Below are 18,659 nucleotides of genomic sequence, written 5' to 3'. Positions count from 1 at the left end.
TTGTAAATCTGTCTTAATTAGACAAAATCTCAAAGAAATCACAACTTGTCGATGACTGCATGTTAGCTTCTCATCAGAACTTTATGTTAAAATAACAATTATGCACATGCTATCACTTTCTACTCAAGCTTACTGAATGAAATGCAGTGCATTTAGAACAGAATAGAAAAACATTGTTTTTTTTCTTCTTTCTTTCTTTTGTTTTTTGATTCATTTTGTGCCGTAATTTTATCAGCCACAAAAATGGTGAATCAATACCCCGTGGCTTCAGGTGTGACAAGTGTTGTGGGGTAGTGTTGTGGGGTGGGGGGAATTGGTGAGACCTGCCAGTCTAATCAGCAGCCCACCAGCTGCTACTCCTAGTTACAGTTAAACACCATGAAAAGAGCCTGGAGTATCTTAAATCCAGTTGAATGTATTAAAATCAATCATCTTTCATTTCATTATTGTATTCTTGGACAGCTCTGACTAATTAGAAAGAAAACAAACACAAGAGACCGGAACCACATTTTTCAAATCAAATTTATTCCAGATACTATGAAAACATCAATGTATTTTGATGTTGTCGGGGGTTTTTTGTGCATACATTCAATAAAAAACAAAACAAAACAAAAAAAACCCCATAAATCTTTTAAATTTAAATGTTAAGACACTATAACGTTAAAAAGAAGCGCCGGCAAATTCTTTTAGAAGATTTCTATATTAACTCCCAAGCCAAGACTTATGAAAAGCCTCTCTTTGTCATCAGAAGTGAATGAGCCCTCACTTGCAAAGGGCCATGTGTTTGATTTAGAGAGTTTCCCAATACCTTACAATCTAGCATGACTAACCACACATGGCAAAACAAAGCTGACGTTAGTTTTCAGGAACAAAGGAGCTAACACAGGAAGGGGTTTTGGTGAAAAGGGAATTCACTTCCGATCAATAAAGCTCAGCTCAGAAAAAAAAAAGAAAGAAAAAAAAGTAAAATCTCGAAGCAATTCATCTCCTGTTAATGTGATTTATTCAATCTGATGGTAATGGGCTTTGAGTTAAGCTAGTTCATAGTACTTTCCTGACTCAGGATCAAAATAGCAGTTGAGGCAAGGATCATAGAGGAGTTTCAAATATTCATCTCCATTCTCCTCTTCTTTCACCATGCTACCCCCTCCTGTATTAAAGCCAAGAAAACCACAGTGAAAACCTCATATTTAGAACATGCAAAATCAAACAAGAAAGCATTGATTCCAATCACGATTGCACAGATTTATTTAGTTTTTTTTTTTTGTATTTTCAGTAGCACTGCAATGCCAGATGCGAATGAAGGCCTACTCTGTCAACTTTTAATAGAATACAGCTTGTATGGTGACCTTCAGACCCAGGTGGATTTAAAAGTTTTCTGCCGCTGCCATTTTTTCCCTAATCAATCAAGCCCTAAGACACCCAGACGCAGAACCAAATTATGAAGCCGTAAAGAGATTCCCTGTAATCCCCCACTACCTTAAAGTGCAGAAACTGAGCTGTTAAACTGACAGGCAGTTAAATGCTAAAAAGGTTATGGAACGCATCGAGATGAGCATTTTATCTTATTCGAACGTGGGCAAAAATAATGAAAACTAATTATGTGACACGTTGTGAGAGTTTTAAAAGTGATGTAGTAAACTGGAAAGGTTTCATCAGTTAACCTTGCGGATGTGTCTGGGGGGGGGGGTACAGGCCTGTAATGAGCCTGTCTCTTCTGACCTATGGTGTTATGTGAAGGACAGAGAGCTCCACTCATGACTTTTTTTTTTTTTTCTTAGGCCTAATTAGATACACTTTCAGTTGCTGTCCCATCTTCCTGCCCGCATCCTTGGAGGAAATTTAACATCTCTGAAAGCTCTTTCAGCAGCGACTCTTTCCATTAGCTGAATGCTTTCGTGTAACTAGTCTTAAAGCAACAGACTGTTTGCCATCTTCAATACTCCCAAGGACATAAAAGGCAGAGCGGGGGTAAAAGGACTAAAATGAAGGTTACCATACCTCTGAGTAGACTTTCCCAATTGTTCTCTGTGTTGCCTGACCTTCTCTGCTGGCTGGGAGGCATAATAGGAGGGCTGAGCACGTCCATCCACTCTCTGGGGAAAAGACCATAAAGCCAGACAGTCATGACAACACATACCATTACACTCACCATCTTACCCTATGACATTTTAACAATGGAGTCCCATCATCATGCACTCTCAGAAGCCCATCTTAGATTCCATTGTCCTTGAGCCACTTCTCCCGCAGCCTCGCAGATTTACCTGAAGGATCACTTATTAAATTTTGACTCCAGCTGCGACTTCCAAGTATCATCACATTGTGACTACGAGTCAGGGTCCTAACCTCGCCTGTTTCTGTGGGAGCATGACTTCATTTCTCCCCAAATGAGCGCATCCTCCCCATCCGTGATGTACGCAGGGCACAACTATAGATCTTTCACTTACCAGTAAATGAAAACACTGCTCCTTTAGCACGGCGTGAATGATTGCAGCCAGGGAGGAAATATCGCAAGATGAGTTATTACTCGGAAGAGATGCAAGATTCATTTGTTAAACAGCATCCATAATCATTTTTGGGCTATACATCAGTTGTGCAATCAACCATTAACATCTTGCGCCTCTGGATAAGAGCAAACCAGAGCATATTTAATGTGGAATTACAGTATAATCTTCTGCACAATATTCGCCTGGCAGCAGGAGATTCAAGCGTTTGCCTCTGGTTGGTCTGCCTTCTCATCCAGAAGTGCAATGTTTGCTGCTGTCGCTCTTCCTGAAAACAGTTCATCCACTTAGGAGGCAAATTTTTCATGGTTTGTTTACTGCTATATTTTACAGCACACTGCCAGCAACATGACATATTTAAGACTGCTGTCAATAAAAACAACAACAACAAAAAAAACAAACTATTTTGCATAAATCCAAAGCAGATTTTTTTTTAAAAAATCTACAAAAAAATGAACAAAGTAGATTTATTATTACATAATTTTGCCTGATTGATGGTACCATAATGATGCTAGTTTATTTGGTAATTACAAGAAACAACTAAAGCAAACATCCACCAATTTAGACTAACAGCTGCTAGAAGAATCAAACATCTCAGATTCAGTTGAATCCTTTTACAAGTCCTCTGCGAGCATTAGAGTTTTGTCCCTTCCTTCTTCTATTTTGTGCCTGGAAACAAACCATTTTGCATATATGTAATTAAACTATAGTTTATTGTTCATTGTAGTAAAGAATTTTCAGAAATAGTCATTAAAAAGTCTCACATGTAATTGTAGTCATTCTTTCACTCATGCCAAAGTCCAGGTATTGCCCTGATCCTGCATGCAAGGTGGATGGCAATCATAACCATGACCAAGAAATAAAAATAACTTAATTCAATTCATGGCTTATATACCTTACATAAACACTCTATTCCTATTCGTTTTGGTTCTGATCCTCATTTGGGTCAGTCTTATAAAGCCTAATAAATTTCCAGTTAGAAGCCTATGACTAGATTCTCAAAGACAAAAGCAGGCACAAAACAAGAAAATGCTCATGCATGATTGGGAAAAAAAAGTTCAGCAGTGGAGGGCATCATTTACGTCCCCAGAAAGGTTTTGGTGCAAAGTTGCAAAACTGCAAAGGAACAAGAAAGTGAAGAGGCAACATCACCAACACCACAGTAAATATTCTGTTTAATTTATATAGTTTTATATCTTTATAGATCTGACCTCTCCATGTATATGAAAATGAATTATTTTCTTTTTGTTCTAATACCTTTTAAGCAGTAACGTAAACGAGCTGTTCTAAGGAGTTGATTTTTATGTGTAACAGAAGCATTTACCGCTTTCCAAAAACCACTTTGACTGTTTGATGGGCAGGAACATTGTATAAAAGTTAATGGAAGCAATTTTCAAGGACAAGGGTCCCTGCAACCGAAGTGTAAATTGGACTTCAAAATGTTAAGTGGGACTTGGCAAGAGTGATTAAATTCTTGGAATTTTAATTTATTACACTCCAAATACAGGCGTAGGATAAAGAGAATAATTCCTCTTCATTTAACGTGTGCAGGTACGCTGCCTCTGCAAAGTTAGTCCGTGTATTGAAAGTACGCTTTCCAAATAGCTCCCAGAGAGAGAGAAAAAAAAAAAAAAACACTGTTTGCTTTACACCTTCGCAACTCCACTTAAAGTTCAAACTTGTATTTGTTTAAATATCTTGCAATTCTAATTTACGTTTAAGTATTCCTCTATCATTATTTGCATTTTCTCATTTGTGCGCCTGCCAGCATGAGAGACAATAACAAAACACATGTCATCATGTTAGATTTTAAAAAAAGCTGCCAAAGAAACTACATCACATGTTACAAAAAATAAATAAATAAATATAGAAGCCATGGCAACATAAAGCTCAGAGATTGGAGCATTTTTGTTGTCTAGGAAGCTGTAGCTCTTAGCAGAGAGAGAAAGAATTGCAGCGGTGCCAGGATGCTCTAAAAACATTATAATAGTATTCACTGTAAGGGTGTATGAGGATGCAAAGCCTTGAAGAAAACAAAGAAAACAAGCAGAAATCCTGCGCAGCTGCTATTTAATATGTAAATCATGACTTGCCTCTAAGTCTAATTTCAGCATTACAGCTGTAGATGCTGTAGAGCTGCGTGTTTGAGCTCCCAGTCAATACTAATATCCATTTCAGTGGACATTCAATCAAATAACATCCCTTCACTGAGCAGTCATACAGTTTGTTGGTTAAATACAACAAAAAGGGAAAAAACATCCATCTTGTTTGTTCCTGCAGCTAAGGAGATATTTTACATCTGTTCTTACAAATACCACAAAGACTATTCAAACACATGGGAGACAACATGCGTTCTCGCCGGGGTACCTTGCTTTTCATCAATAAATCAGAAGCGTTTGGGTGGGTGGTTGGAGGGAGTTGCATATTTTGCAGTAGCACGATCTGTGATGCAACCCCTTTGTCTTCCTTTGTAACACATCACATGGTTGTGTACACCCGTAAAGAGATGGACAAGCACAGAGACGCGGCTGTGCTTTAGCAAGTGCTGGCGCGATATAATGTCTGCAGAAGCCTCCAAGGACAACTGGATCCATTCATACACTGCCACAGCAGGGCGCTCAGATGGATAAATAGTACACAATACAGCCCAGATAAAGGCTGGGATTCAGTCTCAGTGAGACTGAGCGGTATACTGTGACATGTTTGCAATGCTAGATTATTTATCATTCTTTGTTTTTATTGTTTTTTTTAATGAAAGCAACAGATGTATTAGAGGAGGTTTTGAACCTATTTTAAAATAACTCAATTCGCTAAGCTTCCTTCTCTCCAAGGACCAAAACAAATTTGACAGACAGTGAGCATGAAGAGATAGCACAGCCCTGTTGGAATGCTTATTTTCTGCGATGTAAACGACTTGAGACCAAGATAAACAACTTCTGAACTTTGTATGCCTTTAGTATGACCTAGAACCTATACAACTCAACTTAAAAAAATAAAATAAAATAAATAAATAATTTTTTTTAGGTGAAAACAGAGAAAGTGAAATATTGGTTTTAGATAACTTCTAGCTGATGATGCATCTTTTCATTTTGTTATTGTTTTTTTTTTGGTTAGGGGTCCTATCAGCATGGCACATCTTGACTTGGTATTATTTGCCCTCTCCTCTAAAAATCAGACTCAGGTCTGGACTCTGGCTGGCTCGTTCTAAGAATCTTCTTCTGTTGAACCCGCAAATTTTATGGCCGATTTGGACGGATAGGTTTGGAAATTATTTTGCATGATTAGTTTTCTAAGAAAAGCCTGTAGGTTTTGCAGTAACATTGAGCTGTAATTGGAACTGCTTATAATTCCCTCCATCTTCACTTGTAGTCCCAGTTTGAGCTGAAGAAACAAAAAGCTCAAAACAAGATGCTCGCCCCACCATGCTTCACCGTGAGAATTAGTTATTTTTATGATGGTCAGTATTATTTTTGCACCAAAAATGTGTCTTCCACAAATAATTATGTGGTGCTATTTGTAGGGCACAATAATGTTGACAACAATTCTAAATGATCCGCATTGTTCTCAGTTTTTTAATCCACTCTACATTAGGGTTATGCAATCAAATTTTTCTCACCTTTTTGTTAAAAATTACAAAATGTTAGGTGCGAAACATTTCAGACCGTCTCTCCCACCAGTAAGAAGATTTTTGTTATGCAGCAGAAGGTAGTTCAGCTTTAAACTTAAATGAAACCTGGAATTATTAAACAATTCCTTCTCTAGTAATAAGAGGTTACTACTTAGAATTTTATTCTTTTTGAATTTCACTTTAATCTGCAGGCAAGTAAAACAACGTGGGCCATGTCTAATTGTTGTTCTGCGTTAAAGACAACTGAATCTTCTGCACCACAGAAAGGGAAAAGATGTGCTCTTTTAATTTTCAGAAGCTCAAATCAAATGTGTACCTCAAATTTCCCAGCAAAATTAAACTTCTTATCAGATAGTTTCCAGATATGAAGCCTGTCAAGCATGATAATCTGTTAAAAAAAAAAAAAAAAAGAAAACGAGGAAAAAATGCCATTGTGAAAATGACAACAGCAGTTCCGGGAGAAGAAAAGCACAGTACCTGACATACTCCAAGTTTATTTGGAGTCTTCTGAGAGCAAGATAAGCCCCAGCCTACACATCCATCTGACAGTTGACATTTAGAGTAAATATTGCAGTCACTGGTAACCATCTGATTATGATTTTCCAACTTTCTTTTTATTTTTTTTTATGCCTAACTCTGGGCTTCAAGGCCGTTTGTTTCTAAGGCAATGCATGGTGTACATCAGTGGTGCTTACAATTTTATAAACTATTGTCTTCTCTTTGCCAAGGCTATTAATAATCCAATACGCAAAGAGGTTAGACGGCATGTCAGTTCTGGTTAATGGGAGCTAGTCTTTTCACAGTAAGACACTGGAGTGCATCGCATTTGAGTGTGTGAAAAAAAAAAAAAAAACATGTCCTCATCTACCCCAAAAAGTTTGTAGTTTATATTGCATTTTAAATAAAAACAAATAAAATACACGTCTATAGAGAGACGAGTTCTTTTACCTTGGGTTTGATTGAAGCAAGGGGTTCATTTCCTTCTGATAATGATGTCCCTGATTCACTGCCTAGATGAAAAAAAATAATGTCAGAAGCTGCTTTAAAATGTCACCAAAGCTCAAGTTCAGCACATTTCCAGAAATTCTTGTTATTATTTTGTCACGTCCATGACATGTCAGCGTGAAGAACAGCACTAAGTATGTGATTTAGAGACAACAACAAAAAAAATTATCTGCATCAAGAGAAAAAGATCTCTTTTTTTTGTCCTAGATGAGTAATGAAGGTTACTGTTTGTCAAACATTGATGCTTCCAAAACAGAAAGTGGCAGTTTTTCACAGATAATTGTTGTAGTGCATTTAGCCTCTTTTCTGCACAGAGAGAATTTCACAAAATCAGATGTTTGTAGCAGTTGCAAATTAGAAGGGACTGAACTTAGAAATTGGGTAAGGAAGTGGACATAGTATTCCAGTAAAAATACTGAGGTGTGAAGGATTTTGCCAAACTTTACTGCTGTTGTGTTACATTGATATTCTTCAGCTGATCTTCATCGGTGCGATTGAGATTCATTTCGCAAACCAATAACTTTGCGCCATTTTACCTTAAATAAAAAAAAAAATCACTGGATGCCGCTGTGAATACTTTGGGTCACTGCCTATCTGTTCAATGAAACAATGTCATCAGATTTGCTGCATTCGGGTCTATCAGAGCAGACAGCACATTTTATTCTTCTTTTCCTGAATAATACCTTTGAATGCTTTGGCACATCGGATCATCAGCAGACACTTGTGACCCGGTAACAACACAAGCCATGTGTGTCCTTGCTATCTTACTTTCTCCAAATGTTTCGAAGATGATATATGGTTCAGATCATAAGCCTTTTTAACATTCCCTTCTCCTATTCTGTATTCAGCATACTGGTTAATGTCGATCTTTTGCCCTTTAAAGAATGTTGTTCTTGAGTAATGGTGAATGAATGATTTGCACCTCGGGGTAAAGTCTCAATATTTGCACTAATGAAGTTTCATGACAGATGTGGATAACGATCCACCGTTCTACTCTAGAGCTTTCTTCTATTAACTGCATTCTTTTTCTGAGGAGCTTTTTCTTTAATATTGAAAGCTTTGCCACCACAGCTGTCTCCTATGGACCTCTAGGTCCTTTAATGTTGTTAAACTCAAAGTGCACTTTTTTTTCTATCACAGAATGTACCAAGCTGTACTGTTTATTTCTTTTATTTTTTATTTTTCCATTCTCAGCGTTCCTGCTGTCTCTCTGATAGATTTTGATTTGTTTCTGCAACCTAAGGATGGCTGGTTAAACTCGCACTGAGAGCTTGTTTGACTACATATTGTGTGTCTGCAGCAACAGTTTCCAAATGCAAATGCATCAATTTCATAGCTGTTCTTCCCTAAGTGATGAACAAATAACAAACAAATGCTGTGTGTGATCTACAAAAACATATCGCAGTTGAAAATACCTGTTTTTCTCAATGTAGTTCTTTTAAAAAATATTTTCTTTTTTTTTTCTAATTGTACTGCGTTGTATTTACAATGGTAACTGTTAAGAAAGAAAACTATTAACATGTTTATTTTGGTAAATCATACAGGTAAATAGGATATAATGTTAAGATTTTTTTAAATGCTTTTGTATTATATGTGTTATATTAAACAGCTAATTAATGGGTCCTGCCCCTGTTGAATAAAATAATAAATGAAACTTAAGTATATAAAGGATTCTTTCCATTACAGAGCTATAGTCACCAGCCGTTTTATTAGGTACACCTTGCTACAGCTAAGTTGGACCCCATTTTTCCCTTCAGAACTGTGTTAATACTTCTTCTCTTCACAGATTCAGCTAAGTGTTAGAAACACTCCTAAGAGATCTTGGTCCATATTAACATGACAGCACGAGCATCTCACCGTTACTGCAGACTGGACGGCTGCATATCCATGATGCAAATCTCTCACTCCACCAGATCCCTGAGGTTCTCTGTTAGATGAGCTCAAGCAACTGTGGCGACCACTGAAGTACAGTGAACTTATTGTCACAGTCAAGAAACCGGTTAGAGATTACTTGAGCTTTGTGACATTACCCTGCTGGAAAAAGCCATCACAAGACGGGTATACTCTGGTGAAAAAAGGATGGTCAACCAGCAGTACTCAGCTAGCTGTGTGAATTAAAGCCTGGGTTTTGTGTTCTTAGCTGACAGGAGCAGTACCTGTGTGGCCTCGTGCTGCTGTAGGCCATCTGCTTCAAGTTTTGATGCACTGACACTGCTGCTCTCTGGTTGTTTCCTCTTATTTGGACCATTCTCTGTAAATCCGAGAAAAGGTTGTGCATGAAAATCCCAGTACATCAAGCTGAATGGCCATGCTGCCATTCAGCTTCACTTAAGTTCCCTTTCCTTACCATTCTGATGCTCGGCTTGAACTTCAGCGAAAAGTCTCTAGCACCTCTGGATATCTAACTGAATTGAGTTTCTGTCATTGGATTCGCATACGCACGAGCATGTGTACCTAATAAAGTGGCCGGTGAGTGTACACTTCTCTACAAGCTATTATAAAGCTACTGTTTACAATCACAGCTTTTGAAATTTGGATAAAAAACAAACAAATTCATATGTGTCAGAGTTAAAACGTCTACAAACCCATCTCTAAAGCGTTCCCCAGATAAAACTATAGAATCCAGAAGGCAGTGAACACTTGCTTTAAAGTCATAAACCAGCCCATCTGGTCCGTGACCTTTCTGCATGACGAGCATATACACTCTGGAAATCGCATTTCTTCTGACAGGGCCCCACCCATGTTTTACATGGGGTCTTCAAAAGGCTGCCCTGTTGCAGGTGCACGTGCAGCCCTGCAGCGAGGGCAAACCAGAGGAAGACAGCTTTGAATGCATCTGCTGAGATGTACTTTGATTTATTCTCTGCTTTACACCCTTTCTTGCATCCTTGAGAAATGCATATAGAGCCATAGGATCTGTATTTCCTTTCGCATTTGTGGAGATCCATGGCCAAATTCAATGCACTCTTGTCTGAGAATTAAACCATGCCAGTGTGGCTCCTATTATCAATGGAGTAATTTCTGTATTTCTGGAACATGTCCCTCAGGTAGGCATTACATTCAGTGAGAAGTGTCTTGTGGAGACACGGTTCAGAATATCAACTCACGTCTCCAACACAAACTGTACCACTGGAACTACTCATCACAAAAGGCACATGAGAAAATGAAGAAGACCTAGAGGGAATTCTTGCAAAAGCCTATAGTTCTTTAGTTCCACATTTCTATGTAATTTATGGATGCACCATGCTGCCTGGTCAGATTGGGGCAAAAAGTTATTTTTGTGTTGTACAAGTACATTTCATGGTTCTACACAAAGACACACAGCTAAAACACAAAATCTTATCAGTTGTTATTGTTTTAGTTTTTAGTACTAAATATCTTAGTACACTAGAAATAAAACTAATGTACAAGAAACTTTTCAGTAAGATGTCTGAGCTTGTCTTAAGTCAATAAATCTTGAGTGTAGATAAAAACTATTAGATCCATTACTTTTCACTTTAGAGAATAATGTCTTGTTTTCTGTTTTTAATTTCTTTTAATTTCTTTTCTTTGAAGTGTAACAGGCTAGCAAGTCAAAAAAAAGCTGGGATTTTTATTGAAACCAAAGAAAAGAAAAGATAAACGTAAACACACGAGAGATCTAAGAACCAGAATAAACAGGTGGGCTGTGAAAGGTCAACACAACGAGATCAAGGCATCCATAAAACAGAAAAGAAATAATAATCTGATGTATAATTCAAAACTAAAACAACTGCAAGAAAGGCAGAAACAAACAGACAGACAGATCTTGCTGAGGCTAAATACCATATTGTAGTCTCCGGAGTGTTTTTGAATGTATGGGCTACTTTATTAGAATACTTTGATGAAGAAGCAGGCACACTGGAGCTTTAGTCTTTGCATTGCTTGATTTAATTTGGTCCGTCTGAGTTGTCCCACTGCCTTTCTTTATCTAATCTTGTAGTAGAAACTAAAATTGCACCCTGTGGAATTCCACAGGTAATGGACTGACGATGGCATGTTACCTGGAGAGGACTAGGAAAGAAAAACACCCAGAAACTGAAGGTTAGGAACCATTTCAGTATTCCGCTGTAACATAAAAAAAAAACAGCCCCACATCTCATCATGTAAACTTAAGATAAACTGGAATTTCAAACAAAGCACTTGCATTGAACAGAACACAAAAGTGCATCTGCTGTTCTACAACGTACATCATTTATTTTGAACAAACACTATTTTCCATTTGCCTGACAGCAAAATGTGGTTTGAAAGTTCAATTCAGCAGCTGTAGCTGATGCACTGATGGCATGCCTGACACACAAGTTGCTGCTGAGTTTCTCAGAAAAAAAAGAAAAACATACAAGACGACTGGCTTTTACAGCTGACATCTCAATTGCTTGCATTGTCTCACTGTATTATCATCAGTGATCATGGAGCTGTAGTTTATTATCGCTCCACCTCACTCCACTTTTGTACATTAGGATCTTGCATGTGAGTAATGCGACCCTGCAAAAACAGAGAAAATCTTAGGAGCTGTGTTTGTCTGGCAAAATTAGGACTTTTTGGGAGGGCAACAACAACAAAAATGTAAACATTCAGCAAAAAGCTTTTAATAAAAGCATGCATTGCAACCCCATAGGCAAACGGTTTAAATAAACCGCAGTAGAAAATTACTGTCTACCTCAAGAGCATTTATTTTAATCAAGACTGTTTTCAGGAGTTGAAAGGTGGTCCAACTACTGTCTCATGGCTGTTCTCTTTCATTTTCTATATATGCAGCTCCAAGTGTTTACTTCCACTGCTTACTGCCCAAACAAATTTACAGGCGAGGCAAACAATGAATATTTGCTCTTAAGTGAAACAAATGTGTATTGTGTAGCTCTAACTGAAACCTTGCTCAGCCACGGCTTTCAAATGTAATTATATTACAAATTCAGTGTAAATAAAACTTGTAAAGGAAAATGTAATACAGATGTATTAATTAATATGGAAGGCTATTTTCTAACTCGCTTATCTTTTAACTATTTTTCATGGAAATTTTTTTTTTGCCTCCGTCTACGTCTTATTTTACAAAAGGAAGATACAGAAAAAGTCAAACTGTAGGATTAGAAAAAACTGTGTTAACACTACAAAGATGAAAAAGCAGAAAAGAAAAACTGTTCCATATCATTTTCTGTACTCTAAAGTTGACGTGGGAGGTGCTGAAGTTGGAGTGTCAGAGAGGGCAGGAGGTTCTTAAAGAGACACAGGCAATTTCAAAGTGTCAGATTCAACTATAATGCAATGTCAAATTTATTTCAAGTTGTTTTTGATATATGTAGCATTTTCACACCAAGTGAAGGTAGCATAGTTACTTGATTGTGCTTTAAAATGATACTATGTGCCTGGAAAATGAATAACCCCCTTTATTTTATTAAGTCTCAGTAATGTAGAAAAAAAAAGTTCTGAAAGGTTTTGCTGTTATAAATAAGAGCAAAACCAAAATCAGCTGGCAGCTGAAGAGAGCCCAGAATCAGCTAGAAGCCATATCAGCAGGTCAAGCCCTGAAAATGTGGTCAATAATTGACAAAATCACAAAATCTCTGATAGGTCCTTGTGTGTTTTAATTTTAATATTAAAAACTGTTTAAAGTTTGATTATTTATTTTTTACATGTACAATCTCCCTTCAGGAGGACAGATGTAGATTTGATCTGACTGACCTGTGTGTGTGGGTTTTTCCTCACTGGCCTGCAGCTACAGACAACACAAATCTAAAACCAAGCATGTTAGGTTAATTACTGATTCTGAACTGGGCGTGAGCACAAGTGGGTGTCAGGTCAACATTTTGGCCCTGATGTGGTGGGTATGCTCCACCTCCTTCCCAAAGAAAGCTGGGAAAAGATCCAGCCTCTCTTGTGGTGTGTGATTTACAAGATAAATCACACACCACTAATGGATGTATAGGTTTAATTTTTACATTAATATTAGAAATGTACGTTTTCATAAACCTTTTAACCAACATGAAATATAAGTAAAGAGACCACTCTGTTAACAATTTAGCAGTAAATTGGACTTTTTCAACACGAAGGTTACATTAGGGCTAGGCTATGTAGCCTCTATATTAAGTGCTTTTATCCACATAGTGTTGTATCTGAACACTGGAATCTCTTATCTATTCCTCCCAATGATGAGAAAATATTTGTGGCGGCATGTGACCTCCTATAGGAAAAGTGCTGTGCCAAGCTGTTTCAGAGCTTCCTCTCCTTTTATTCTGTCAAGCTGATCCAAGTACTTTAGGTTAAAAAAAAAAAAACTGAACTTTTTTAAAAGACGCTGATGTCATCACTGTTGCTACTTCTCAGGCAGCTCACCATAAACATAAAAAAAAGTCACCCTAGCAACTACAAAATGGAGCCGAAGTCAGTCCGCCTTGAGTTGTTGTGGCAGGATCGGTCAAGAAAGGTGTTTTCATAACAAACAAAGGAATGCCCCATTTGTTGGGGAAGATTGTCAGGGCACTCTTGTGTTGCTGGTGATTGTTGAGCTTTTATCATCGTGCAAGTTGCAGGCTTGTCATGAGCTGTTTAGTCAACACTGACATGTAAGAAAGCTCTTTTGATGAAGCGACTGGATGAAGCTCTCTACAAACGCTTTTGTGGCATTTAAAACACCGGAGTCTAGTCGTATGTCTTAACCATTTAAATTCTTCACAGCAACTGTCATAGTCAACTTGGCAAATGTTTTTGGTGCAAGGAAAGAAAAAAAAAAAAATCAATTTTTGAAAGAATAAAAAAAAAACATTTCTTGGTGTTGCCATTTGTTTTGGGCATTTTGGGGATTCTGTTTGAATCAGACTTCCATCTGTGGTTATTATTGTCAAGATAAAAGCAAAAGAATTAAATTTGTTTTAGCTTTTTCCAATTTTTTTACTGAAAACACAAATGTCATTTGCCATCTTTAGGAAAAGACAGAAGAATAGATGATTTTCATTTTTTTATTAGCAAGCAGAGATCCAGAAAATGTGACATGCATAAGTATTCAGCCCCATTGAAACAGATACCCCTAAATAAATTCCAGTTTAAACAACTGCCTTCAGAAATCACATATTTAGTAAATAGTCCACCTATGTGTAACTGTAGCTCAGCTTTCTTGTGAAGTCCTTAGCCTAGCGGTTCTCAACGTGGGCGGTACCGCCCCACAGAGGGCGTTCAGAGGACGGCAGGGGGCGCTGGCGGAAATTTTTACAAAAGGGGGGCGCTGGGAGTTTGGGGGGCGTTTGGTCGAAGGTAAACTTTACACCTTAAATGCACAACAATGCCAGTTTAGACTTTGAGCAACTTGGTAAAACTGTATTGTGTAACATTAAAACATGCTTGGCTGCAACAGTATAGATGGCAGCTCTTCTTCTCTTCAGTGTTTGTAGCTTCTTGGCGCAGCTCCATTCTCCTGCTACTGTAGCTTCACCGTATCAGTTCAGCGTTAAACCGACTGATGAGTTGCTGTGATTCACTTTGTCTGGTATTTTTGTACATATGTTTAGCCAGTTCTGTGATCATATAAAAGCAGCAACTTATATTAAAAAGTGTTTTATTTCCGTTTGAAGGCTGCATGCTTCCATGGAAGGACAACAGAAAATCGCTCTTATAAACATGTAATTACTAAAATCACGATACCCTGACTTTGTATCCCTCTGAAAAATGAACCCATTTAAATAAAGAAATCCCTCCATGGGTGATACCACGATAGAGAGCGTTCATTTTATAGCGTAAGTGGTCCGGTATGAAACGGGTGTGATAGAACAACAGTACCACAGCACTTTTAAATTTCAATAATCAGAATACAGAAATTGTTTCCGTTGTTTTAAAAGGTTTATGTCAGTCTGCCTTTCCCCCATCGATGCGCTTCCCGACAGTCCTGAACCTTAAGGGGATAAAAAAAAAAAAAAAAAACGACGCGCACATTGCGCAAAACTCTGAAACAGGAGAAGCGGGACATAAAACGGAGCGACGAATTAGATGTGAATTATGGCATAAAAACAGAGAACGCTGAACAGTGAAAAATCAACACATGTGAAACACATGACAATTAGGCGGCGCAGCAGGTGATGAGTGAAGATTACTGATGGTCAATAAACGATAAAATAAATGTAGCAACAGGAAAGAAACTAAAGTAGACATAGCGATAAACCAAGAGAGCTTTTATTTCTCATTCCACATCACCCTGTTACTAATCAAATGAAACTAAATAGAAATGAATGAAGTACAAAGTGCAAGAATAAACTAAGAAACTAAAGTAAATACACGGTGGCGCAAAAATATGCAGCGCATGCAACGCATAGGGGCACTGCACCAGAGGGGGCGTCAAAACCCCGTATTCGCATACACTTCAGCGCGGCCTTACGCTCCTTCACCTCGCGCACGTAACGGAGTAAATGTAGTGAGTTTTACCTTTCACGTGTCTTCGTCTGGGGGGCGAGCGTATGTTTTCTACGCTCCTTCACCCTTACGTACCTTCCTTGTGGGGGGTTGGGGGTGCGGGGCGCCAATTTATGTTTTTGCACCAACCTAAATAATATGTAATTGCAACCCTGTAAATACAGAGGAATAAACTGGTATGGCAAGGCCTTTCGAGCAATAATTAATACAGAGGACTGTATGGCAAGAATTGCCATGGGTTTGCTGAGATATATCTTACAGATCATAACAGTAAAGAACTGATCACTTATTTATGTTTTTAATTAGATTTGATATATTTATTTCTTCAATATTATTTTTCATGTCAATGTTAATGTTATGATGCTGATGACTCCATGACACTTTCAATTTCACTCACTAGGATTTGATTAAGAACCAGATTTGTTCTTTGTAATTTCTGCCCAGTAAAACTATTAATCTATAAATCAATAGGCAGGTCTATATAAAGATATAATCCATGTTTCTGTCTCATATTTGTATGGCATTAAAAGGACCTGGAACTTTTGTTTTTCCACTGAAAGCTCTGGTTTGCACAATAAATGCCATGTGGGTGAAATTTTATGGATGATACTCTGATGTCCCATTCTCCTGAAGGCAGCACAGAGCTGCACCACCAGAAACCGACAAAAATACTGAAGAGAAGAAGAGCCATGATTAATGTAGTTACAGTTCTATCCATGTTTTAATGTTGCAGAGCTCAGTCGTTTTGCAAATAGTTCAAAGTTTAAACTGGCATGTTGAACATCTTTTATGTGGTCATTTTGTGGAATATTTAACAACTAGAAAATTGCAAAAAATAAGTACATTTTTTCCACTCTGATTGGCTGCTGTTAGGTCTAAAAAATTTAACTTGAATGTTCATTGCATTTTTCATAGATGCCTGTGTTCTCTGGGAAATTATTTTTGATGATAAATACAGAAACAAGCATGAAAATCAAAACATCTACAATAGTGCTAGTAATATTAGTAATAAAATAATAGTCAGTGCAAAGTAGCCTAAAGATTCTTTGGTGGGGGGCGGTGAAGGACGTGGATAAAGGCTAGGGGGGCGCTGGCACAAAAAAGGTTGAGGAACACTGCCTTAGAGGGTAGGTTAAAGAACATTACTAAAAGACGACATCGTTAAAACCAATGAGCACAAGAGAAAATTCAGGGAGAAAGTTGTAGAGAAGCTTAAAGCAGGGTTTGAAATAAGCCAAGAATTGTCCATGTCACAGAGCAATATGTTGTCGACAATTTGGAAATGGGAAGATTATGGCAGAATCGCAAAGTTATCCAGACATCCATCTAAACTTAACAGCCCTGTGAAGGAGATCATTAATCAGAGAAATCAGCAACCAAGAGGTCCATAACTCTGGAACAGCTGTAGAGATCTACAACTCAAGTGGAAGCGTCTGTCAACTATTAGCTGTGGACACTAGAGTCTGGTCATTTTGGACCAGTGTAGAAAGAAAACCAGAATAGAAAGAAGCTCATAAGTGGTCCCATTTGCAATTTGCTACAAGCAATGTTTGGAAACATCTTACAAAAAGCATTTTTGGTCAGTTGAGACCAAAATTAAATCTTATTGAAATACATGAAAAATGCAATATGTGGCAGAAAACAAACATTGCACATCACCCTGAGCACAAGAGCCCCACACAAATGCAGCCTCATCGCACTCTTGGATTATTTATTTGGCAAGGAAAGGGAAAATTATTTAGAAATTATGGAAAGATGGATGGAGCTAAACACAGGGCAATCTTGGAAGAAAACAAGTTTCAAAAGACTTAAGACTTGAATTTAGCTTTTCTTTCCAGCAGGACAACAACACTACACATACAGGCATACTGACAGTAAAAGACAACGTCATTGTCTTTTAGTGTCAGTAAAAGACATTAAAAGACCACTTTTAGTCTCAGACCAAAAGTACAAAGATAGCAAAGACCTTAAGACCTTGTAGCTGCCGCTGTGGTAAAAGACGATTTTGCAAAGTGTTGAATCAGTGGGCACTGAATACAAATGCAAATAACATTTTATGCAACAGTTTCCTTCCATCTTACAATGCTGCACTACTACATATTACTCTAGCAAGATGCTGTAAATAAATCCACTGAAGGTTATGCATGATCATTTCTAACTTCAACTTCATTCACTCATTCAGACAGCCTGGTGGTTTCAAAATAATGAAAAGGAGATCTTATTACTCAACAGAGCTGACTTCTATTAGTCTGCTCCTGACGAAATAAGAAAAACATACAAGGAGCACAAAAACCTTTGCAAGGCACTGTGAAAAAAACGCCACAGAAAATTATGCATAGTCATGTCTCACTTTATGTTCTTTAGTTCTCAGTTTAATTGAGGCAACATGCCCCCCATGTTGCCTTGTTCAAAATAATAAAAAATAAAGAGCTATCCTTTTTCTGAAAAATATGTTTCTTCACAGTCTAACCACAGAGCAGAGTCCTGATAAAATAGGAAAAAAATATTTAATACATTGGAAAGGCAATGTAAGACTTCATTTTGCCCCAAAAAATCTCTTACCTATAAAGTCTGAGACCACATGTAAATGTGACACCTAATTTCACACAACTGCTTAATCTACAAGTAGACTGCTAGTAATGCAAGCCTCGCACAGCATCGCCCGGGGGAGAACTTCTGTCTGGGCTCTTACAGTGGCTGCTGAAGCAGTGAAACCAGCAACAATGGCACGAATGACAGCGGTGGGAATCACTGAAATCACAGCATCCAGGGACAAGAAATGGCTTGTCATTTCCTGTGAGTGCCTGCCTTTTCTATTAAGTTTTCGTGATTATCTTCTGGTTCTAAATGCATCACTTCATTTTTGTTGGAGGTTTTATTTGTTACAGTGTCTCCAAATCTATATCTGCTCTCGCAATATGTTGTGCTGTGTTTCCATCTTCTCTTTATTTAAAAGCATTTTCCCTATATACTGTTGGTGGTGCTGTTGTCATACTGTGCATATTAAGACTTTTAAACAATGCAACTGACTAGAGATCACTTCTGTAAATCTCTCTGTCCTTCGGTAAAAACTGAATCTATTGAAGGCTTCAGGAACTTGTTTTATATAT

At 37.7% G+C, this 18,659-nt stretch overlaps 1 protein-coding gene across 8 annotated transcripts in view; it reads right to left on the bottom strand.

Moving 5' to 3' along the window:
• Nucleotides 1-986: 986 nt before the first annotated feature.
• cfap20dc (CFAP20 domain containing) overlaps nucleotides 987-18,659 on the bottom strand; it is a 43,892-nt gene continuing 26,219 nt past the window's right edge. For 3 of the 8 annotated variants that reach the window (XM_008408748.1, XM_008408749.1, XM_017304619.1), the window contains 3 exons: nucleotides 7,081-7,142; nucleotides 2,002-2,096; nucleotides 987-1,150 (listed from right to left, as the gene is read on the bottom strand). In XM_008408748.1, coding sequence (XP_008406970.1) covers nucleotides 1,032-1,150; nucleotides 2,002-2,096; nucleotides 7,081-7,142 — 276 coding nt within the window. In that variant the 3' untranslated portion in view covers nucleotides 987-1,031. Of the gene's footprint in view, nucleotides 1,151-2,001; nucleotides 2,097-3,066; nucleotides 3,174-3,268; nucleotides 3,323-7,080; nucleotides 7,143-8,994; nucleotides 9,172-9,293; nucleotides 9,389-11,327; nucleotides 11,641-18,659 lie in introns of those variants that run through there. The other 5 variants (XR_001776592.1, XR_001776593.1, XR_001776594.1 and 2 more) reach the window with 5 other exon arrangements.

Source organism: Poecilia reticulata, linkage group LG5 (assembly GCF_000633615.1).
Source record: "Poecilia reticulata strain Guanapo linkage group LG5, Guppy_female_1.0+MT, whole genome shotgun sequence".
NCBI lineage: Eukaryota > Metazoa > Chordata > Actinopteri > Cyprinodontiformes > Poeciliidae > Poecilia > Poecilia reticulata.
The sequence above is the reverse complement of the archived record's forward strand: the minus strand, read 5'-3'. Positions and strand labels throughout refer to the sequence as shown.